Below are 25,405 nucleotides of genomic sequence, written 5' to 3' on the forward strand. Positions count from 1 at the left end.
TGTTTGTTTGGTTGTGGAGTTTAGTTTCTTGACAAAGTGGTCCTTGAAAAGCAGGAGGCAGTTGAGTTTTCTCCGTCTTGGCAGTGATTAGCGGTCCCAGGCATTCCCTCGTCTGAAACCTCATCCCTGACAGGTGGTATGACCTCTCCTTCAGCTGAGGGCATTCCAGGCAGGGCTGCAGGGGTTAGGATTACCCCTTCATCAGACACATGCAAGGCCGGTCTGGGCCTCAGTGGCTGTCTGTGATCATAGAGATGTACTTTAGGCCTGTACCGGTCAGTGTCATGCACATGCTCCTCACAGATGTTTGATCTGCTTGTAACATATCTGTGTGCCAAGTTACTTTTGCAACACACATGCACACGTAACACTGACTTGACTCATCTGTTTTGTCTTTTCGTTCTCACATAAAGAGTCGACACGTGCTTTATTGCTTAAATATTGCTTCAGATGTCTTACAAACATGATGATATCACATCATCATCCTGTATCACACATGGAGCTTTAATCTAACACATGCACACTCACTTCCTGCTAGTCTGTCTCAACCTTTGCTGACCTCTTGGGTAAGCGCTATTTGTGGGCTCCAGCTCCATTACGGGGTCACAAACTGTCAGCTCTTGGGATCAGCTGGCAGCCACCCTGCAGTAATTGTTTCACAAACAAACATATGGGAGCACGTAGGACCATGTCTAGGACATCCACAGTCTTATTACACCCTTTCTGGAGTCCAGGTGTCTCTCTACACACGACGGCTCACTGCTGTTAAAAGAATTGCCCTCACAGCTTAATGTGTGTCTTCAGAATTATCAGAAAAATTATCAATTATCAGGGTATGATGTTCACAGTTAATTTATTATTATTTATTTTTTTTATGTTTTTTCACTGTACTCATAGGAATGGGTCACAATGGTTGACTAATTACAGCTAAACAACTTGGTTGTTTGTTTTACATTAAAAAAATTATTAAAAAAAAAAAAAAAAACACACACAAAAACGCACACACACATATAAAAAAAAAAATAACACATACATGCACACACACACACACACACACACACACACACACACACACACACACACACACACACACACACACATATATATATATATATATATGAGGTGCAGATTAGATGTTTTATGTTTTTTCTTATACAGCCGTGGCCAAAAGTTATGAGAATGACACAAATATTAATTTTCACAAAGTCTGCTGCCTGAGTTTTTATGATGGCAATTTGCATATAGTGATCAGATTAATTGCAAAGTCCCTCTTCGCCATGAAAATTAATAAATATCCCAAAAACATTTCCGCTGTAGTACAGCTCTGCCACAAAGGACCAGCTGACATCATGTCAGTAATTCTCTCATTAACACAGGTGAGAGTGTTGATGAGGACAAGGCTAGAGATCACTCTGTCATTATGATTGAGTTAGAATAACAGACAGAAAGCTTTAAAAGGAGGGTGGTGCTTGAAATCAAAGTTCTTCCTGTAACTATGGTTACCTGCAAGGAAACACGTGCAGTTATCATTGCTTTGCACAAAAAGGGATTCACAGGCAAGGATAATGCTGCTAGTAAGATTGCACCTAAATAAATCATTTATCAGTTCTTCAAGAACTTCAAGCGCAGAGGTTCAATTGCTTTGAAGAAGGCTTCAGGGCACCCAAGAAAGTCCAGCAAGCGCCAGGACCGTCTCCTAAAGTTGATTCAGCTGCGGGACTGGGGCACCACCAGTACAGAGCTTGCTCAGGAATGGCAGCAGGCAGGTGTGAGTGTATCTGCACGCACAGTGAGGCCAAGACTTTAAATTGGAGGATGGACTGGTGTCAAGAAGGACAGCAAAGAACCCACTTCTCTCCAGGAGAAACATCAGGGACAGACTGATATTCTCCAAAAGGTACAGGGATTGGACTGCTGAGCACTGGGGTAAAGTCATTTTCTCTGATGAATCCTCTTTCTGATTGTTTGGGGCATCCGGAATAAATCTTGTCTGGAGAAGAAAGGGTGAGCGCTTCCATCAGTCCTGTGTTGTGCCAACAGTTAAGCATCCTGAGACCATTTAGTGTGGGGTTGCTTCTCAGCCAAGGGAGTGGGCTGACTCACAATTTTGCCTAAGAACACAGCCATGAATAAAGAATAGTCCGAAAACATCCTCCGAGAGCAACTTCTCCCAACCATCCGAGAACAGTTTGGTGATGAGCAATGCCTTTTCCAGCATGCTGGAGCACCATAACTAAGTGATAACTAAGTGGCTCTGGGAAATTTCTCGAATTTTTGGGTCCATGGCCAGGAAACTCCCCAGACCTTAATCCCATTGAGAACTTGTGGTCAATCCTCAAGGGGCGGGTGGAAAAACAAAACCCCACAAATTCTGAAACTCCAAGCATTGATTATGCAAGAATGAGCTGCTATCAGTCAGGATGTGACCCAGAAGTTGATTGACAGCATGCCAGGGCCAATTGCAAAGGTCTTGAAAAAGCCTTTGCATAAACTTACTGTAATTGTCAATAAAAGCCTTTGACACTTTTGTAATTATACTTCAGTATACCATAGTAACATCTGACAAAAAGATCGAAAAACACTGTAGCAGCAGACTTTGTGAAAATTAATATTTGTGTCATTCTCAAAACTTTTGGCCACGGCTATACAACACATATTTTGCCTTTCAGCTAAGATTATATTTTATAGTGTCCCTACACAAACAAATCAAAACTATAATAATAATACAAATTAATATGTATATAAATAATATAACGACTTCTATTCTACTTCTATAAATGGCTTTAAAATAACATTATTTATCTATCATTTGTGTTTCCCCACAGAGGTTACCTGATTAAGCCTTTGGTTCTGTGGTTGCATTTCCCTTCCAGAGAAATGAGTGGTTGTTCTCTCTGGTACATTTTTCTTATGAAATACTATGGCAATAAATTTATTTAGAGAGACATATGCTGCCTTTTTGTGGGTTTTTTTATTCATCCATTTGTCTCTTGACATTTTAACTGACCCTTCTGTCAGTGCAGGGTTTGATTAGTATCTGTTTTCACACTTCAGAGCTGCAGTCCCCCTCACAGAGCATGTTGGGTAACATCCTCTGCGTGTACTCTGTCATTACTGATGCTTCACTTTGATCTAGAGGATATTTGCAGTGAAAGATGAGTTCAGTTGAGGACAACATTCTTGTTAAAATGAGTTTTTGCAGAGGTTATGTAACAGGACTTTTTGAAGGACTTTGTCAGGACAGATGTGATTTTCACGCTAGATTTCAGATGACACATTCACACTTAACTAAATGTTACCTTGACCGAACACCTCAGGTAGAGGGCTTATTATACCGCTGCTTTATTTAGTTTAAGATCAAATTAATTAGGTTCCTGAGGAAGTGTTAAATGTTTTGCCTTCTCTGTGAACTAGGGACTCTCTAGTTTACTTTGCCCATCCACGTTCATCCACATAAAGAAGCATTCTTAATCTAAAAGAATGATTTGGCAAATTTAACATATAAAAATATATATATTATAAAATATATAAAGGCACATGGACAATTTCATTAATTTACATAACTTTTTTATAACTTTAACCCTGGTTCATCAAAAAAAGAAAGTGAGGGGGTGAATTAAAACATGAAATTGCTTGATTTTTAGTTGGTTAACTTATTTTAATGCTTGTTTAATGCTTAATGTCTTATTTCAAATAATTAATGTCATCTCGAGGCCTCCTTAAGTCCCCGTCCCCCTGGTTGAAAACTGCTGGTTTAGACCCCTTTTAACTAAGATTAAATTGTTTTGTCAGATGATTTTCTGTAGTAATTGGCAATGTGCCCAGGATGCTGTTTATGGAACCTACATTCAGGGTTCCCATAATCATGGAAAACCTGCAAATATTAGTGGATTTTCTAACAAAATAAATACCCATGCCTTGAAAATTCCTACAAAAAGTAATAGAAATCTATTTTGTTTATGCTGTACATGGAGCCTCTGGAAGCTGAATCCTCACTGAGTTGCAATCGAAGTCTCTTTTGCATCTTTTTGTATACAAATAAATATATTTCTTTAAAATCTGTATTAATTTACTGTAAAAATACTTGCTATCATGAACGACTGGAAAAATTATAGAAATGCATTGCTTTAAAACAGTTGGCAACCCTGTATGTTGCATTTTACCCATAGAATTAGTTTAACCTAGGTGTTCTACAGCTTTTAAATAGTTGTCACAATTCTGCATAATTCTGCATGTGCAAAATAAGTCAAATAAATGAACCTGCAACGTATAGCCTTCCATGTGCAATCAAGACTAGTTCAGTGAGATGTAAATGAGAATTCTCAGCTCTGAAAACACTATTGAGTTCTTTCCAATGGTGAGAATAAAGGCCTTTGAGAGGCTGTTCCATCTGCTGGTTTTCAGAGATCTCTGATCCTCAATGTTCACTGGCCTTTTACTCTCCCAAGAGAGAAGCCGTGATTTGCACATAGCTGGTATGAAGAGGCGCAGGTGAAGCCCTCGTCCTCACCCGAAATCAGAGGCAGTGAATCTGTACGGGATGCAATTAAAATTCCTGAAATAAATCTTCTTTGTTGCTGGGCTGACAGTCGGTAGACGATGCTGGTTGATGAGGTTTAAATAATACCGATACACAGAGGTTAAAATAGACAACTATTTTTAAATTCAGATGCTAGTGGCACACAATTTACACATTTGGAATTTGAAATTTAGTGTTATTGAACACAGTTAGTCTCGTGCCTGGAGAGTCTCAATATGCGTATATATAATTATGGAAGATATTGTGTTCCATCAGATGGAGTTGTCAACTGTTTTCCCAACAGCTTCACACATTTCTTAATGGGATATGAGATCCCTGGAGAAGTCACTTTATCTCACCCATCCATATGTTATATGCTGCCACTGTGCCGCTGAGCGTGAGCTGTCGTCTCAAACAGACAGGCTTTAGATTGGACCGGCTCCCTCCACTCCCACACATTTCACCTCCATCTTTCCGCTGCCGCCTTGAGTGGACCGCCACCATTCTCACTCGTCTGCCTTCCAGCACTTATCCAAACACCCATTAAAGCATGTCTGTTTACACAGTTGTATGCTTGTTTGCAGAGCAGTAAATAGTCGTTGTCAATGTTAAGCTCAATCTCTCCTAACCTCTTTCGTTCACACTTAGGGCTGGGAGATTTGTCCAGTTATCACAATATATTCAAGATGATCAATCTCAGGTGATATAACATTAAGCAACACTGTGAATGGCTCATGGGCCATTAAAGGGATAATTCACCCAAAATTAATATTTCTGTCATCATTTAATCAACCTCATGTCATTCATGTTCATTTGACTTTTTCCATGGCAAATAAAAGATCGTAAGCTGCAAGCAAGTGTATAGAGAGCCAACTGGATCTTAATAGCATTTCTGATTTAAGATTTAATAGCAAAAACAACATTTAAATAAGGTAAATTTGATTCATCATTAAAAATAAAAGAAACATTTATTTAATCAATTTTCATATATTAGCATGTTATTGTAAAAATGCACTAGTGTTCAGAAGTTTGAAGTTGGTAATTTTTTTTAAGAAGACTCTTATGCATACCAAAACTGTATTTATTTGAAAATACAGTAAAACAGTAATATTGTGAAATAATATTACTAATTTAAACAGTTTTCTATTTTAATACATTTCAAAATATAATTTATTTCTGTGATGGCAAAGCTGAATTTTCAGCATTATTTTTCCAGTCACATGATCCTTCAGAAATCATTTTAAAATGCTGATTTAGTGCTCAAACATTTCTTATCAATGTTGAAAATAATTTCATATTATTGTGGAAACCATGATACACCTTTTCAGGATAGAGTAGAATAGAAATTTCAGCATTTATCTGAAATATAAGTCTTTTTTAATAACTGTCTTTACTGACACTTTTGCTCAAACTTGCATCCTTGCTGAATAAAATAATAAAAAGGAATACAAATTTTGAATCATAGTGTAAGTAAAAAATTGCTGTATTTTTAACCTTTTTTTTTTTTTTTTTACCTTTTTACAATAAACATTTTAGATTTACTATAACAACTTGCTCTATATGACTGAAATGGTTACTCTGATTTAAAAATAATAATAATAATAATACATAGATTAATGTCAAATATCATCAAAGCTATGAAAATAATGACTATTTCTTTATCCATTTCACAAAGCTCTATTCACACCAACTTCCGTATTTTTTTTTTTTTTTTTTAAAAAGTCTCTATTTTGGTCAGTTCGCTCTGTTTTTGAATCGGTTCTCTGTCTGTTCTATCTCCGGATCTCACGTTGATTAAAGCGCTAATGTTTTTTCTTTCTCCCTTGTGCATTTTCGTCATAGCATTGCTGTAGGCTGATAGCTTATGTGGAAAATAGTCATGGGCAAGATGACTGCATTCAATAAACTGAGCAGGGATGCAGCAGTCACAACCGTACTCTTGAGACACATTGCGTCACTTACTTCTGCGTCTGTCTGGTGTTCATTTAGTCATGCAGCCTGGGAAAAACAGAAGTGCGGCCAATATTGATCCAGAGTGACATCAGGGCAGGCTGACCTCTGACCTTGAGTTCTGACATGTTCTTTCTGTGTCTCGTTCTGGTCAACCATACAGCAAAACTGTCAGCTAGAACTGATTGATGGAGCTTAGCGAAGGTCTAAATGATCAATTAATAGACAATGAGGACCAGCAGGCTTTTTTGCCAGTAATGTTCTCTGACAAGTGCTTGTACTCGTTGGTATGTGATGTGACTGTTCCCAAAATGCACTCAGTGTCGCTCTGAAGGTGACCCAGAATGCATCTCATCACTCAGTTCTTGCTCTCAAAAAGCAGATGTTTCCCCTAACAGGGTTTGTTTGTTTGCTTTGAGAGAAATGCAAAGAATTATGAGCTTCCTTGTGTCATTTTCCCCCACAACTGAGACTGAATCCTGTAAAAGAGGTAGATTGCTTGAGCACACGAGTAACACTATTAACTAGTATAACACTACCCTCTACAGGCAGCAGTGTGCAGAACACCATACAGTTCAGGTACAGCTCTTCAAAGGTGATATCAAAGCTAACATTAATGCACTTTCCTGGTCTTATTGTGCATGACTTGGCATGTTATTTGGAAGAAAGACAGTCTTTGTAATCTTTTAATCACGATGTAAAAAATTGCTCCGCCCCTGAAACGACTTTCCTTGCAGATGACATCACCAGTCCCTTTTTCTTTTTCAGCCCTTCCGATCCACTCGCCGAAGTCCACTTTTTCACAACATAAGTCATATAGTGAAAGTCTGTGGTCGGTAATTAAAAAAAAAAGGAAAGAAAATAAATTAATAGCTTAATTCAGCAAGGGTAAATGAAATTTATCAAAAGTGACATTAACGATAAAATGAAAAAAATTAATAAAAAAATATAATATAATAAAAAAAAAAAAATGCTGTTCTTTTGGATTTTCTTTTCATCAAATTCTCTTTATACTTTTTTCCTCCTGTTACCTGACACATCTGTAAATGGGATGTGCAGCATGTGTGTGTTATCCAGATATTGAAGGCAGCTTTCTGCCAATGAGATACATTTGAGACATAACAATCGAGAACAGCAACATATTAAAGACACTAATCTAGACTTGTTATTTTTATAAATCCATTTGATGCAGCTAGTGCTGCAGAATTTGCTCACAGCAGCGTTCAATGAGTCCAGTGTGACTCATTTTCTTGTGAGCAGCATCATTGTCCAGAGTCTATTTTTGTGAGGTGAGCTGATTAAATGAAGAGAAGAGAGTCTGTGCCTCTCTGAGGACCCTTGACTATTTCTGCAAGATGTGAGGGAATATGTAGTCGCATATTTTGGGAGTTTCGTTAAAAGCGCTGCTCAGTCGTGAAGTTTAAGTCTGAAGAGAATCATTGCTGACATGAAGAGAGCCTGTTTTTGTGGTGGTGGTCCTTTTCTATGGCAACCCATTCTGAGGTGTTTTTTCTGTCCCCTGTGCACAGATGTGAAGGGGCCACCCAGCCACCACTTCTCCTGCGGCCAGTCGCCGTTCACAGAGCCCTGCGTTTGGGAGAGGAAGTACTGTATCCTGACCGATAGCCAGCTCATCCTGCTTAACAAGGAGGAAGAGGTAAGAGCGCTCCTTCCCTCTGCTTTATCCCCTCATTCTTCTCTCTTCCTCTCTCTCAGAATGAGGAGCGAAGGACAGTTAAATGAAGACATGCAGATGATGTTTATGCTTTGTTATACATTTCCCCTTGTGAGGGTTAAATACGTTGTTTGCTGATGTAATTTACTGACCTGAGCACTGTTTGGATGGGATTAGTTTTTCAGACATTTGGGTAACAATTATGAAGCCTGTTATAAAATCCAAAAGCAAATTTAAAGGGATAACTCCTTAAAGGGATACTCAACTCAAAAATTTAAATTCTGTCGTCATTTACTCACCCTCAATTTGTTCCAAACCTGTATGAGTTTCTTTCTTCTGTGGAACATAGAAGATATTTTAAAGAATGTTTGTAAAATCAGTTGATGGTCCACATTGACTTCCATAGTATCAAAATAGCTTCTTTCGTGTAAAGCAGAAGAAATAAATACATGTAGGTTTGGAACAACTTGAGTGTGAGTAAATAATGACAGAATTCAAATTTTGCCTCATTTTGCATATTTCAATGACTTGTTCTCTTCTTTAATGAGTTCATTACTCTCATTGTGCAGGCCAACCAATTTCATCTTGAGGATATGAAAGGGAATAATCAATTCTATTAATGTATTGAAATTATTTCTGATTGACAGATTGCTTTCAGATACATTTAAACGGTTAGTTAATTAATAGCAATGTGACCTCCACCCACTGACCTTTGACTTGTTCCCCAGATGCCATCTGAAGTCCATGAAAGCCCCACAGCATCCTCATCAAAGGCTCGCAGCCTGAGAAGGACAATCAGTGTGCCCTCTGAAGGACAGTTCCCAGAGTATCCACCAGAGGGAACCTCCATGTTAGGTAAGATTTATGTGGTGCTTCTGTTATGATAGCAAAACTATTATTTCTGCTCCCTGTCAGGCAAAATAACCACAGGAATATTCAAGAGGAAACTTGAATATATTAGAGAATTTTGATAGGTTTATCAAGTAATATTAGTGATGTTTGTTTCTTCTTTTGTTTGTCTTTCTCATTTCTATCTATTTCTACATTACATAATAGTCAGAATTTATTTTTAATTTAACAATAAAAACATTTAATTACATTAATAATTTGTTAAATAGTTAAAAGTAATTTATAGGCAGTAGAGATTCTTTCACCTTTTTTTTTTTTTTTATTAATATTGTAATGCCAAAATTTACTGTAGCATTTAAAATAAAGTTTACATTTTTATAGGTTTGATGCAAAAATAATGTAAAATTTTAATATCGGCCATGTATCAGTCATCGGGCATAAGATCAAAATAATCAGTTGAAGCTATCAAAAATGTATTAATACTGTTAAATGTCATTTTTATCAACTAAAGTTTGTTTCATAATATGTTAAATATTTATTTTGAATATATTTATTTCTAGTTGTGCTCAACCTCAGACATTTTTTTTATCCTCTAGAAACTTCTCTTTTGCAGTCTCTTTAAAATGATTTTGATCCTCTTTATCCAGTAATCACAAACAGTCTGAAATGTCATTGTTCAAAAGGTGTGGAAATGCTGATTCAGAGAGTAGCAGGACCTTTTAGCAGAAGCTTTTTTTGCTCTGTCTATATGGTTTCAAAGATGATGCTTATACGAGTGGGATCAAATGGCACTCTTTTTGCATTTACTGTAGCTTTAAGATGTTGTTAAGCAGGCACGCTCACACTGCAGGTTATAGCATACGGATTTGTATGCTAACAGGAAGAGCATGAGGTGAATCATGAACAAAATCATGTCAGTAGGTGCTTTTGTAACATCAGAGCCATAACTTCTGAATCCACTGCCACAAGCACGGAGGACCAGGATAACAAAGCAGTGGATTTAACCACAACACTGCAGACTGGGCTAAGAGAAACACCAGATTGGGGGCGAAAATATGCATGCTAAAAACTGCAGAATATTTCACAAAACAAAGATCAGTTGTACAACAGTATCAAATGCATACTTATTACGCGCATATATACACACTGCCCTCATTATTTCAATATGAGATATGCGATACCATTGCATTAGTCAATAAGTGTGTTGTTACAAACTTGTATGACTGACTGAATTCGGTGAAATGCAAAATAAGATAAAAGAAGAATGTTTCATCTGCTTTTGTTCATATAATGAAAGTCAGTGGGGTCCAAAACAGCATTGGACCCTACTGGACCCTACTGACTTTTGATTATATAAACAAAAAATAACAAAAAAAACAAGACTTTTTTCAAAATGTCTTATTTGTGTTCAACAGAAAAAAAGTCAAACAAGTTGTCAAGAAGATAAGTAGACGATGACAAAATGTTCATTTTTGGGTAAATTATTCCTTAAATCCAGACTGACTCGGATGGATGCTCCCTATCCAAAATTTTCAAAGTTCAAGTTGTTCTGAAAGCAGGTTAATATTCTGATTCACCTCTCCATATCTGCACCTTTTTCTCATAATGATTCATTATGTTTGAGTAACTTGGGTACATTTGATCACGCAACCTCTGTGGGCCGGGCAAGCTTGTGCCAGAAGGAGTATGAAAGGAATGTCATTTTGTAGAACAAAACTCACTGGTGTTACTGTGTTAGTTTTCTCTCTCTCTCTCTCTTTGGACAGTGTTTCCTTCCCTTCCAGGCCTAGGGGGGCAATAACTGAAGCTGCCCTCTGACTGGTCTCGCATTCAGTACCAGTATGTGCGGGGGTGCGGACACTGACCCAGTGGGCCGGTTGCTAAAGGCAGCGGTCAGAGAAATGCACAAATCTCTGTGACTAAGAGAGTCATTCATTCTCCAGACCCTCCTAAGCTGCACTGCCATGGATTCAGAGAGCGAGAGAAGAGGGTTATTTATATGTTAATGTTCGCTCTGTTTGACAATGAGGGTGGTGAGGGAGAGTCCTGGATTTCTATGGCCATTCAGAACAGGTTGAGTCTCTAGAGGCTGTTAGATTCACAGCTACGAAAATATAGTGAGATCATAATGTGGTTTTCAGTTTGTATGGTTTTTATCAGTGAATCATATATATTTTTTCTTTTGTTGCCATGAGGAGAGATATATTTTATTGAAGCTCCAGCTCTGTTTTTCTTACGGTTGTCAAGACAGTGAGGTTCTGACTTCTCTCACATAGCAAACAGAGCTATTTATGTACTATTAACTAAGTTTGAATTGTGGATGTTGCTTCCACATTTGTAGTATTGTAACAAGGAGAAAATCTGGTTTAAAAGGAAAGTGAGTTCAACAATAAAAAAACTGTCATATTTACTTACCCACATGTCATTCCAAACCCCTACTTTCTTCTGCTAAACACAAAAGAAGATATTTTTTATGACTGTTTCAGCTGTTTCAGTCCTTTGTGTTTCACAGAAAACGTAAGTCATACACATTTGAAACTTAATGAGTTTGAGTAAATGATAGCAATTTTCATTTTTAGGGTAGCTATCCCTATACAATGCAATATTTGAAAATAGCATCCAAACGTTCACTTTAAACTCTTTGTTAGTAGTAATGAAGCATTTAATTCTGACTAAAATAGAATAATGGAGATCTATTTGGTAGAGGAAATGCATCTCATTCTTTTGTTGCACTTAAAAATATGTCCAATTGATTTTGCTATTTATACATGTTGAGGCGAGGAAGATGACTCAGCTTTACAGAATCTACTAATATTGGTCCCCAAGTCTGTGTTTTTCCCCTGAAGTCTTTTTGCAACATAGTTTAGTTTTATTGGAACAAATAAAAAGGATGAGAATAGTTCAGTGAGCAGTGTCATGGGGCATGCTGTGCTGAGAAATTCTTATTTTACGTAGTGGGCAAGCCAGATCAAAAGAAATTCTTGGCGTATTTAGGGCAAGAAAAACTGCTACTAGTGTGTCGATAGCAGAATATTGTTTTTTTGCTCATTGGAAGAAGGAACAAAGTTTGAGGCTATATGTATCAGATCTATCTGGATGGCAATTATAGGAGTATTATTATCAGCTCTTTCCTACAATTTTCTCAGTGCATTATAAATGCACAAAATTCTACTTGTTTGCTTTGGCCATTTGAATGGTGCAGTGTAAACAAATATTTTAAGTTTCAGAATTTTAGATTAAAATCATTGCAATATTTGCATGATGCACTGCAATTGGTCTTAATTGTATACTGAATTGTGATTGTCATCTTGAGACCATCATCTGATGTTGCATTTTGGATTTTTCTCCTTAAATATGTTTTTAGAAAGCCACTTAATCATGACATTTATGCATTTGTTGTTTTGGGTTGAATTTTAGAGAAGTGAAAACTTGCAAAATTTCAGTGCTGCGCTTTTAGGGTTACAAAATTTCACGTCTATACAGGAATATACAGTATGATTTAACTGTCTTGAAGCTTTCCTAGCAAGTTAGAAGGATGAAATTCTGATATGTTCATCTCGGAGCTTTCCTCTGTCATTCTCTAAAGTATCAGGATCCTGTAACATTCCCGCACCTCACAGACTCCCCTGTAAAGTAACTCCAAATATGTAGTTATACGCCTGACGTGCAGTTGCTTTGACCTCTATAAAAGCTTTTTCAGTGAGCTAGAAGACAGAAACTTTAGTCCATTCATCTCAGAGCAACCATCTTGCACTCTATAAACTTTAATCTGGCTATGATTTACTGAATCGGCTAAGTTGTGTGCATAACATTAAAAATTGTTGACTGTTAAGTATGCATTTTTGCACAATTTGATTCTGCAGATTGCCTCGTATTTTACACATTTTATGCAATGTTGCAATATTCCTATCACTAAATATCTTAAGAATTGGGGGGAGGAACCACAGATCAAATACCTGAAGATTGCAACATTTGATCTAAAACAGTCAGAAGTGTTGGCAGTTGGCAGTGACCACATTGTGTGACTTTGGCATGCTGGGAGATTGAAATTGCAAATATTTCCTTGCTAGACTTGTTGCTATGATACATTTCACAATGTGAGCTGCAGTTATATGTAGCTTCAACCCATATTAAGTAGAAAAATAAGCATTATTTCATTGATTTAAACCAGAAGATAGTTAAATGCTAATCGATAGCATTTTCACACTGCATCCAAATTTCATTTACACTGAAAGCTTAAATCCTAAGTTTGTTTAAAATTCTTTTGCTGCATTGCATCATTCAGAAGATGTTACAGTATTTCACTGCTTTCTCATGACATTCTATTCTTTTGATTAAGTTATTTTAAATAAAACTACAGTAAGAAATGGCATTCAACACAATGCTTTTGCTCAGAAAAATAAGCTGAGTTGTACATCCAGTTGCCTCACTTCCCCTATTCATTCCACTATATTGTTCTTCAGCAGTGAGGGTTTCCTGTTCTTTCTCACGCATGTAACAGGTGAAATGTCTTTCTTAGTGTTACACAATGAGTGAAATATAATACTGCAGCCATATTTTTTTTATATTTCTGTTCTGTATATTATAAGGATCAGTGCTATATTTACCAACTTTCAACTAAACAAAAAATTCATATTTTTATTTTACTATTATTATTATTATTATTTTCTTTTCACACCAAAATAAAAAACAAATGTAATTTGGCTTTTTCTTCGGTGGAACAATATAATTGCCAGTAAATGACTAAACTTTAATTTTGTGTGAAAACCAGGGATTTAGCTTGTCAAAGCGCTTCCTGGTAATGTTTGAGGATAGACAGTTTGCAGTCGTCTGTAGATTAAAGGATCCTCGGAGAGGACAGTCACTGTGCTCTCTTCAGTAGGAGACTAACAGAGAGAACAGCGGAATGGGTTTGACTGAGACTGACTGGATCGGGCTCAGGCTTTACTGCATTCCTGTATCGACTGCGTGAAGGGGGTGTGAAAGACTTCACTCTCTAAACACCGGCTCGGCTCAAATCATCTGCTCTCTGAAATTGTTTCGGTTTGTTGTCGCGAGGGATGTGACTGATTGCGGGGTCGGTATCAACAATGGAATTTATAGGTATGTTTTTCGAATCGATTTATTTTTTAACGGTTGTGGAGCCACACGGCAGTAAGTTGTGGGAGTTTGTATTACGTTACGTAATTGAGACTTGGTCTACTACTAAGTAGTAACGTTACTGTTATAGTGTTGTTATTTCAAATACTAATGCAGACATATGACGATGTTGTGTGCATTCAACAGTTGTATGAAGTTTAAACTGCTTTTTGGTCTGTTTACGATTCTGAATCGATAAACGGTTATTTTTAATTTCATGACCTGAACGTTTTCTAAACTTGTGTTTCCCGCCGTTTCAGACTAAACGCCGGATTAAAATAATCTGAATCCAGTGTTTGAAACATACAGTTTGACTGACTAGTGTAGTCCGATTCCCCCCACAATGACTCTGTGATTCACACTCTTATAAAGAACCGACTCCTAAAGCACAGCCCGTAGTAGTCCGATTCCCGAGCAAATGACTCGTTAGAGTCGGTTCATTCTAGTGAACCAAAATATGAATCACTAATTGAATCATTCGGAGAGGTTAAATGAATTTTACTGACATACTGAAACGCGTGTAATTATTTATAGCGTTGTATTTTAAACCAAGAATTGTTACTGTTTATGATGTACTTCAAGTGTTTTATAAAGATAAATGAATAAAGTTTTAAGTTTTAAAAGAATCTTTCGTGGAACCGGATTCGGAAGGATTACCCATTCCTCTTTTTTCCTCTTTGGTTTTAAAATCGGACATTTTCCTTGTTAAGTTTAATTAAAGCCTAATTTAGATTAACAATGGCTCGTTGTCATCGTGCCTTTAACATTAAGTAGAAGAAAGCATCGATTCTTCCGCTTGCCTGCCCCCCATCCCCCACCAACCTTCACCAACCCTCACCCCCACTGCCGTCCACTTATTTAGATTAATTTCATCTAAATTTGCCCTTTTAATGTCATCTATCCTATTATGCTCATGTATTAAAAGAAAGAGGGATGCTTCCATTGCATTAATCATAGCACAACAACATGAACCAGATCTCAAAGGAATCTAATGTTCCTTTTTTTTCATCTTTACAAAGAAAATACGATAGACCATTTTAGACTTGTATAGCAAAAATTTTTAGTGTGTGTGTGTGTGTGTGTGTGTGTGTGTGTAAAAGCAACTATCCTGCAATTAAAACAATGTATTTATTATATTTTATTATTTATATGTTTGGAATGGCTAGAGTACAGAGAACATGAATAAGATTTAGAATAAGCTGTGATCATACAGAATTTGCTTTCTGAGAAATGCCTGCAGTTTCTCAATTTTTGAAGAGACCTTCCAATAGTTTTGCATTACAAAAAGAAAAAACATGAGTGCCATTGCCATGAGTTTTCAATTATAAATATCACTCAAACTCCCTTGGGATTTCAGAGTCCTAAAGCATATTGAAATGATTTTTCATGCTAAAGATTATTTGGATGTAAACTCCTGCTTGGAGTCATTCAGTCTTTGTTGCTCATTGCCCTGCCCCATTTGACAGGATTTTTAGTCTGTCACTGAGGCCTGAAATTTGCTATGTGACTCTGGACACCTTGAATAGCATCATCTGAACATGACAGTCATCACAATTGCTCTGTTGTGTATGTAGGTGTAAGTGGAAAGGAAGTGTGTAGTGTAAGTACACCGTATGACCCCCTCTTATGAACCTCAGCACGCTTTTGATACCTAATGTTAAACTTGAAATACCTGTCTGTGGGTTTCCGGCGTTTTTGACCAAACCAGTTTGACCTTTAGATTCTGAGACATCATAAAACTAAAACAGTGCAAGGTCTGTGAGTTGCAAGGATCTTAATGTAGTGCGCCACACCTGTCTGCTCAGTGTAAGAGAGGAAAAGGCATCTTGCGAGTCTCCAGTTTCACAGCTTGGTGTTGTGACATCACTACATTCCAGACATTTGGAATCACACAAAAACAGGTAGATGGAAAAGTAAATAGTGACAGAAGTCTTGTCATCAGGGAGAGAAGAGAATAGATACACTATTGTGCTTCTGTTTGCACTTGTTTCATTAGATAACACATTCTCAAGAGCAGTGGTAGTTAAGAAGGTGCACCAACCTGAACTAAAATGGCAAGATAGGGCAATTGCTGTCTTAGTCAGAAGCTGTCGAACGCTTCTGGAAGTGCTCTTCAGCGCCATCAATCTGTTATTGTGGTTTAGCACCACAAATAGAAGTTAGAGGTATGGTAAACCCAGCAACAAAAATAAATATATCCCCTCATAAAATGCTCTTGGTTATCTGACTGAAAAGAAAAAATCTTTGGGATAACAGGCCCATGGATAAGTGTTTCTGAGTAAATCCTCTCCCACAACATTTTCAATTACCAACAAAAAACTAAAACCCCACTGTGTTTTGCATTGGCTTTCATGCAGGATTTTCCCATAGCTTACCGTCTCTGAGTGTTATGATGCAGAGAAATGCTGCAATTGCATGTGACGGAAGCGTGGAGCTTTGCAGAGCTTCACTATTTCCCCTGCTATTCCACTAAATATGAATAATTAATACCCGGCCTGCACATTTCATATCAGGTATCATCATCTTAACTGTGATGGTGTGGAAAGGCCTGACAAGTAGGCTTTCATGTATTCCATATTCTTCAGGCATGTAATATTGATAAAGTTGTCGGTTTCTGTAAGGTCTTATTCTAGTGGTCATGCTGGGACAATGACGAGTAAAGCTTGGTAGGCTCATACATAACATCTTGACATCATTTCACAATTTAAGTTTTATTTCGATTAATCACCCTATTATATCCTGTGTATTTTGATCCTTTAAATGCATTTTTATGTCTTAAGCCTAAACATTTGGTTTTCTCTATCAGTCGGTTGTCACTTTTTCAACTTTACATTGGATAAATAAGGTTTTGTTGTAATTGCAAGAAAGACTTGTTATAGTCTTGGTAACAATAGTAAGAATTGGTTCTAAATGTATCACTCTCTTGAAGTTTCCTGTATAATTTCTAGGTATTATTGCAAATTATCTTCGAATTGATATATTTAATATAAAACAGTGGCAACCCCCGCTCTGCATATTTTGCATGTCTCTCTTTAACACACCAGATTTAAATCACCAGCTCGTTAGTAGAGAGCTCCATGAATGAACTGTGTTCCGTTTGACAGGGTCCCTATACAGTGTTCATTGCTCTCTACTCCCTGAGCACAGGAAATCCATTTAAGTACTACTACTTCACTTCGGAACATTCATTCATGGATTTGTGCTGCGCCCCTGCCTGCAGTGTCTTCACACACAGACGAAACTTACTAGAGAAGTGGGAAATATAACATAATATAGGCTACCTCTGTAAATAAATACAATTTAAATTCACGTCTCGCACACTTTAATGCCTTTTGAATGGAACACATATGCTCCCTTACATAGATATGTATACGTAGATGCCTCATTAGCGACTGTTTCCATGGGCCGCTATATGTAAGCCGTCCACTATATTGACGTCATTCACCATAACAGCGGATGATCTGCAAACCCTTGAGTACAGTGGCTGAGATAGCTCAACGTGATGTTGTGTAGACCTCACCTAACTAACATCATACAACAAGAGGAGTGTGTAAGCTAACATAGCATTAAACATTAACAAAGTTTCAAAACTTGTAATATTGAGTGAATACATTTATAAACACAAATGTTTCTTCAGGATTTTAAATCCCGACGGTTTTTACAAGCATTGGCTGTGCAGGATTGTGGCATCTTTGAATATTCATTAATTATTATGGTGAATGATGTCAAATTGACCGTTAAAGATTGCAATACATATCTATGCTCCTTTCGGAATCATGTTGGAATATCCTGTGAAGTCCACTTCGCAGGGCACTTACAGTCAATTAGAACAACCGTGTTTCCCAGTAATTTGCGTCTCCCATACAATGCATCCATATCAATATATTTAATAACAGTCTTCTCATCCGTGCAGAGAATGATGGGTAATGTAAGTGCAGTTAGGCTTAATGTTGCAGGCTCTAGATAAAACTTTGTGTCAAAATATTTTTCACTTTTTTTAGGCAAAACAATATTGATTCATTTACACCTTCCGAATGGCATTTTACCACAGATTGATTGCTCATCTCAGAACAGAAGGCAATAAAAGCAGTGGTGTTGCGATAACTAGGGACCACCCTTTCTCTCCCATCCCCCACCCTCCTATCCACCAACACCAGAACACCCACATCACTTTTAATTACAGCCTGGGTTCCTGTTTCAGGTCTTGCTGTGTTGATTTTAACCCCTCTGTTTTCTCCAGTGCGTATTGATCGGAGGAAGGGCTGGGCCAAATCAGTGCAGTAAGTGGATTTTCCAGAGCAGTCACACCCTGGAGGGTAGGAGAGAAGGAGAGACTGTGAGAGCTGTGCTGGCCTCACAGAGGGGCTGACAGGGAGACCTGATGACTCTGACGCCAGGGGACAGACAACAGTCAGGGACAGTCTGACCTTGGGCTGCATATAGTGAAGAGATGGATGGGCTGAGAGCTTCAGAGGGAGAGACAGGAATAATTCTAGGTGTGATGTAATTGCTGTGATTTAAGGGAACTAAATCAAAGTGTAGTCACTGAGAATAGCTGGTTTGTCCACACTGCCCGTGTCTCATGAGTTTGTTTGTTTTTTTGAGCTAACTTGGTGTACAAAGATTCACACATCTTGTGTTCTGAGGTAGTCTGTATTTGCATTGGTAAACAGTGCAGTTTTTTGTTCTAACATTTATTAATAGGGGAGTTTTTAAATTTGTTTTTATTATTATTATTATTATTATTATTACTATTATTATTATTATTTCTCACATTTGTTTACTTTTTTTTTTTTTTTTTTTTTTTGAAAACAAAATTTTAGTAGGGTGTTATGGGTGGTTGCTTACAGGCACAAGTAAAAAAAAAAATATTAAAACAAAATGTATTTATAGGTTGGTCAAACTGACTGTGTTAACAGAATATTTTTTATTACATGTTAAAGACTATTTTTAACTGATTGATTGATTTGTTTACTCTTGTGCTCAAAAATGTAAGGTCAGTAAAAAAAAATTGTTTACACTTGTGCTCAAAAATGTGAGGTCAGGTCAGTAAAAAATTTTTTAAAGAAGCTTTTTTCAGCAAGGATGCAATACATTGTATTTTTGTACAAATAAATGTGGCCTTGGTGATCAAAAGCATTACAAATTTTACTGTTTATTATTTAATAAACAGTGAAGAGAACATTACAAGGTCATTTTTTCACCAGGATATTTATTGCAGTATGACACATTTAAAACAATAATTTTTTACTTTTTACAATATATCAGTGCTTGCTTCCTATTTCTATTTGTTTATATTTCTTTTTTATTTATTTTTATTATTATTATTATTATTATAAATTAATATTAATAATTATATATATATATATATATATATATATATATATATATATATATATATATATATATATATATATATATATATAATTATTATTATTATTATTATTATTATTATTATTATTATTATTTTTTATTTTTTATTATTATTATTTTTTTTTTGCAAGTTATGCAAAATTAACTTAACACCTTGAGTTGACTAATGTGGGCAGTCTAATTTAGATTCTGCCTAGCAACAATTACACATACTCCAGCACCTTGAGTTGACTAATGTGGGCAGTCTAAGTTTGAGTCTGGCTTGCGTCATTTTCTGATCCCAGTCTCCTGATAGCATCCAATAATGCTTTATTAGATTCAATAAGGATTTTGAAGGACATGCTATATATAGCACATAAAGTCGTGCACCTTACTCCTTCAGTTCAGTCCACATGCAATTCTGTCTTATTTCAGTAGGTCACGTCCAGCTAACAGCTCTAACACGCTTTGACCTTACAGTGTAATCTGATACACACTTGTGTTTCCTCTCTATTCTTTTACTTCTCCATTCTTTAACGACCTCCAAAACACACCTCTCACAAATGACACGCATTCACACGTACAGCACAAGCCTCCAGAGCCATGTCCCACATGAAGTACGAAAACAAAAGTCTCGAGGCAAAGAGCGCCTCTTCGTTTTCTCTAATGTGCAAGGCTGCAGCAGGCAGACGGAGCCAGATGCGCTGAGGAGGAGGGGGGGAACGAGCGAACGAAGAGAGAAAGAGAGAGAGAGAGGGATGGGAAGTGCTTGCAGTTCTGCTGAGAGGAACAGAGGAGTGAGGTTACAGCGATTGATTGAGTAAATGCGGTAAAATCTCTTCCGCTGGCCTGCCAAAAAATAGAAAAGGAAGAGGCTGATAAAGTGAGGATTAGGATTGTTACCCAGAGATAGGGATAGAGAGAAGAGGATGGACTGAGACGGGAGAGAGAGATTTAGCAGAGGACGTTTCAGTTTTTTAAGGAAGAGCTCTGGAGTGCTGGTACAGAGAGAGAGGAAGACGGTACGTTGTGGCAGCGAGCCATGGCAGGACAGTGAAGAGGCTGCAGTTTATCAGTGCGGCGGAATCTCTCTCAGAGTGATGGACAATTAACGGGAAAGTGCTCAAGCTCATTGGACGAGGGCAATGGTCACTCTTCAGCCAATCCAATGGTGACTAGCTCCATTTATTCAGCAGGTGATGGGCAACAGCTGTGATAGAGGTATCTTTCACTCTCTCTCTTTCTTTTTCTCAGCTACATTTTATTAGATTAACTTAATAGATTAAGTTATCATCTTGCTCTCAGACTTGGATGGTCATTAAAAAATCTATAATGATTGAAGTTGAGTTGAATATGCTTTTACAGGCCATTTCCTGTTTGATAAGTTGTCCGTGCATGTTCAGAGGCGAAACGAGGTGGTGTTTTGCTGCTCTTGGTTTAGGTTTACTCACATTTATGCATTTAGCTTTCATCCGAAGTGATGTAAAGTGCATTCAAGCTGGATGTTTTATCACAACATGCATTCCCTGGAAATTGAACCCATGATCTCATGTTGCTAGCATCAAGATTGTAATATAAGTACCACTGTGCTTAGTCATAGGGATTACTGCGATTCGTCAAGTTCAGCACTGCAGAGCCCTCGCGCCGGCAGCAACTTCACGGAGAGTGTGAGTGATGTATGTAAGAGTTTGATCCAAGGAGCTCGATGATACAACAAGAAAATGTGAAGTTGCTGTTGTTGTAAAGCAGAGTTCTGATCTGGTCTGGGTGTATGAGATACTAAATCAATAGTTTACCTAAAAATAAAAATTCTTGCAGCATTTACTCACCCTCATGGTGTTCCAAACTTGGAACAACTTTCTCTTATTTGTGAAACAGATATATTGAAAAAAAAGATTCCCTATAGAATGAAAGTTAAAAAGTGTTTGGTGTTGTTTTGGACCCCAATGTTTCTCATTGACAAAAAAACAGTTCTTTAAAATATCGTCTTTTGTATTGTACAGAAGCAAGTCTGTCATGCAGGTTTGGAATTTTTGGGTGAACTATGTCTTAAGCTTTTGATTGTGAGTGAAGGGTTTGATCTTGAGCAGCGGTGGGCAGCTCTCCAACAGACCAGGCACAATCTCTTTTGTATGGATCCACTGAGGCCTGCAAGCTGAAACCAGAAGCAGCGTCTTGGGCAAAGACCTCTGGGTTAATTTCAACAGTGTTTCTTGATTCAGTGCAGATGCTGAGAGGCGGGAGTTCTGTGGCAGTTCGTGCTCAGTGATGGACTGGGTTTTTATTTCTCAGGGTGAATTAACTCATTATGGGGTGATCTACACTTCAGTGAGGAGGACGGCCCGAGGGGTGGATCTCTGGGAGGCTGTGCGGATGTAGGTTACGTCCTGCTCCATCCTTGACATACATTGGCTGCGGGGCTCCCTGCAAATGCAGAATAAATCGGTCTGAGGAAATTAAAAATAAATTTGGCTATGAAAGGAAAATGAGTAATATTCCACTTAGCTTCTGAGAGCGGCTGTATATGAGAGCCACAGGGCTTCCATCTGAAAGTCTGGTGGTGGCAGGTAGAGTGAGCGTTCACGAGTGGATGGATGAGCGCTTTATTAAGAGGACTTACTGAAAGCTTTGGGTTAATTCGCTCTTTTAAACCTGTCTGACTGTCACTTTAGCCAGACGTGAGCTCTCTGTTAGTGACCTGCTGGGCATCATTATGGGAGAGATAGATTTACAGAGGGCAGGTGACTTTATTAGACTCCAGACTACATTTAAGATTGGTCAGGAGGATCAATCATGGGTGTGGGCACAGTTTTTAAAAAATGTGGGAGGCAAAGGAAGACATTAGACTTAAGACTTAATTAGGGATGCTCATAATATCATTGCGCCTGCTGCACCCATGTACGGAAGCAAAGTTCCTTGATTATTACGCCAGAATGAGAGTATAGTTCCTAGCCATATCGGCCAAGAAAAAATCGCAACTTTTCGTTTTCTGTCGGTTTTAGTACACAATGTAACTAAACTACAGAAGAGTCAAATTTTAAATAGGGAAAATATCGAAACTCTTTGGTCATTTTTGAGCGAGATGCTAACAGTCTAATCTGATTCAATGATCTATGCTAAGCTAAGCTAAAGTGCTACCACCAGACCCAGAGATCGGCTGAATTGATTCAAAAATTGTAAAACTCAACTGTTTAACTCTAGGGGAGTTGGAAAATGAGCCTATTTTCAAAAATAGTGGAGTGTTCCTTTAATATATAAATGGAAACGTTATAACAATTCATACAGAATATCATTTGCAACTAATGTAGGCATAGAACCACATAATAGCCATGCAGTGGAAGATACACCACTGCACTGTTGCATTCTGACTTATATAATTGATAATGTGTCAGCCATCATTTCTAAATTAGTACAACCACAGTAGTACTAATAATGTTTGGCACATATCTTATTCCAGTTAGAAAGACTCCTGTGTCTGCAGTATCAGTAATTCATCAATGACATCAAACTCCTTCCTGGAAGTTTTCCACAGTGGTTACAGCTTTCCAACTCAATGTTTTAAATATCTGTAGTTCTCTGATCATTAGTGTGCATTTAAAACATTTAAAGACATTCCCCCCCAGTCTCTCTGAATGCTTCCTCTGATCTAATCCCTGCTCTCCTCTCTTCTCTCACAGCGGAAGCGTCTGCGGAGCGCTCTCCCAGGCGGAGGAGCATATCGGGGCTGGGCAGCTCAGAGAAGAACATTCCCATGGATGGCCCCAATTCCTCACCCTTCAAAGTGCCTGTGAGTTCATTTAGCAAAGCACTCATATCAGCATTATACCAACTCATCATCACATCTCACTGGCCTCATCTTATCACAGTCTGCAATGGCAGCACTTTTTGCCCTACAGCCATTATTTCATGTTTAGGTCCCAAAATGTCTTTTTGTGGGCTATTTGAGTGTACTTCGCTGTTTTACCTCCGACCAGTGTAAATTTTCCAGTCATAATTTTTTTTTTTTTAAATGTGTTATTGTTATTATTTCTCAGTTCATTTAATTAAACTGTCTGAATGAGCTGAATCACAGGAATGAATCAGACTCACCAATGCTACAGTACATGACTGTTTAGAAGAGCATTTGATTTTTGTCTCAACTTGCTCGGCTGTAAAGTTTCATTCACAATTCAGTCTTTTATTAAAAACGGTGTAAAGTTTTGTTATACTGCATTGCTAAATTCTGAAAAAAAAAGTGCCTGGAAAAACACTGTTTTGGAAACAGCTGAACTGCTGTCAGAAATGTAAAAGGATGGTTCACCCAAAAATGAAAATTGCCATCATTTACTCACCCTAATGTTGTTCCAAACCCATATGGCTTGCAAAGTTTTTGAATGATGAATGACAGCAGTTTGGACAAACAAATATAACCTAAAATCTTGCTTCAACCTGTTTTCAACATTAGCATTCATTGAAAAGAATCGCTTTAAAGGGACATTCCACCCAAAAACTAAAAGTGTCATTTTGTTTTTACTCGTATGCCATATGCCATTCTACAGAAGACAAAATATATTTTGAAGAACGTTACAGCTGTTTCTGTCCATTCAGTGAAAGTCAGTGAGGTACAAAATACCTCTTATATTTTATAGACAAACAACACTGAGACATTTTCTTAAATGTTTCACAGAAGTCGTATAGGTTTGAAACGGTAAATTTCTCTAATTTTTGTATTTTTTCATATTAGTGTCACTGCCATTAGTCAGTCCCCACTATCAATCATCGTCTATTACATGTCACACTGCACTGATGTAGAAATAGAGCAGAATTCCTGCTTGGGATACATGCCCCACTTTAATCACCCTGTTGAGCCCCTGATTAGTGAAGCGTCATCCTCCTCCGTTTAATTTCAGCCACTAATGGTCTTCCTTATTCAAGGCCAGTTCCTATGTGTGAGGACAGAGGTTCAGCACAATAATATATGTATATATACAGTGTACTCATACTTTGCAAGTCTGCACATTCATTTTTAAGGTTTTTTTTTGTGCAATGTTTTCAAGCTGCATTGCATGAACAATGAGCAAACGCTCCCTCCGATAGCATTATAGTAACAAAGGCACATCCTGGAAAGGTCTATGCATTAGAAATAGTTTGATGATATTTTTAACCAGGCAGGAAGTGGGACGAGGCAGATATTTATATCTCCAGCATTTCTGTGTGTCATTTTATAAGTGATTAATCGTGCATATTTGTCTCTCTGTCACAAAATTCCTAGACAAATGAACTGATTTGGTGCACTCGGATAAAAGACTTGGATGCTGGATGTCATTTTCTATTAAGAATATGGAAGCATTGACTGACAGGTGCATTCAGATTAACGGGCTCTGTTGAGGAAGCATATAATTGATATATGAATTATGTGAAGATGGCATTGAACCCTGTCAGTCTGTAGTATAGCCTATAGGAATTTAATGTATAGCCACTCAGCTAACCCTCTGTGGTTTACTACAGATATTTTTTTCTTCCTGGTTTTCTCTTCCTCCATCCTCTTTTCTTCAGAATAATAAATTCACTATAAAGCAGGTTAGACAGCAGTGAGGCTGGTCACAGATTCTGGTAAATGTGATAAACTGGAAATTATTTTCATGTCCAAAATCTCTAATATTGCATGATAACCAATATAGTTTATATTTAACTAATGTTAACTAATGAACTTTATTGTAAAGTGTTACCATTTTATTTCTTTATTTAGGCTGTTTCTCCTACAGTTTCAATCAATCAGATTTCAGAGGCTTAACAAATGCATTTATTTAGTTAGTTATTGTGCTCCTCCTACTAACTGAAATGAGTTAATAACACACTCACACTGGACATGAATGGATATGCTTATGCAGAGAATTTTTTTTTTCTTCCTTCCTTTTTTGCTGAAACCAACACACCTCATA

At 37.4% G+C, this 25,405-nt stretch overlaps 1 protein-coding gene across 6 annotated transcripts in view; it reads left to right on the forward strand.

Moving 5' to 3' along the window:
- The window catches only part of LOC109059013 (ras GTPase-activating protein nGAP-like), a 67,885-nt gene that overhangs the window by 26,596 nt on the left and 15,884 nt on the right, over nucleotides 1–25,405 (forward strand). For 4 of the 6 annotated variants that reach the window (XM_042776088.1, XM_042776084.1, XM_042776077.1 and 1 more), the window contains exons 2-4: nucleotides 7,999–8,126; nucleotides 8,873–8,999; nucleotides 23,162–23,271. In XM_042776088.1, coding sequence (XP_042632022.1) covers nucleotides 7,999–8,126; nucleotides 8,873–8,999; nucleotides 23,162–23,271 — 365 coding nt within the window. Of the gene's footprint in view, nucleotides 1–7,998; nucleotides 8,127–8,872; nucleotides 9,000–13,859; nucleotides 14,097–19,861; nucleotides 20,706–23,161; nucleotides 23,272–25,405 lie in introns of those variants that run through there. The other 2 variants (XM_042776103.1, XM_042776095.1) reach the window with 2 other exon arrangements.

This window comes from Cyprinus carpio, chromosome A2 (genome assembly GCF_018340385.1).
Source record: "Cyprinus carpio isolate SPL01 chromosome A2, ASM1834038v1, whole genome shotgun sequence".
NCBI classification, from domain to species: Eukaryota; Metazoa; Chordata; class Actinopteri; order Cypriniformes; family Cyprinidae; genus Cyprinus; species Cyprinus carpio.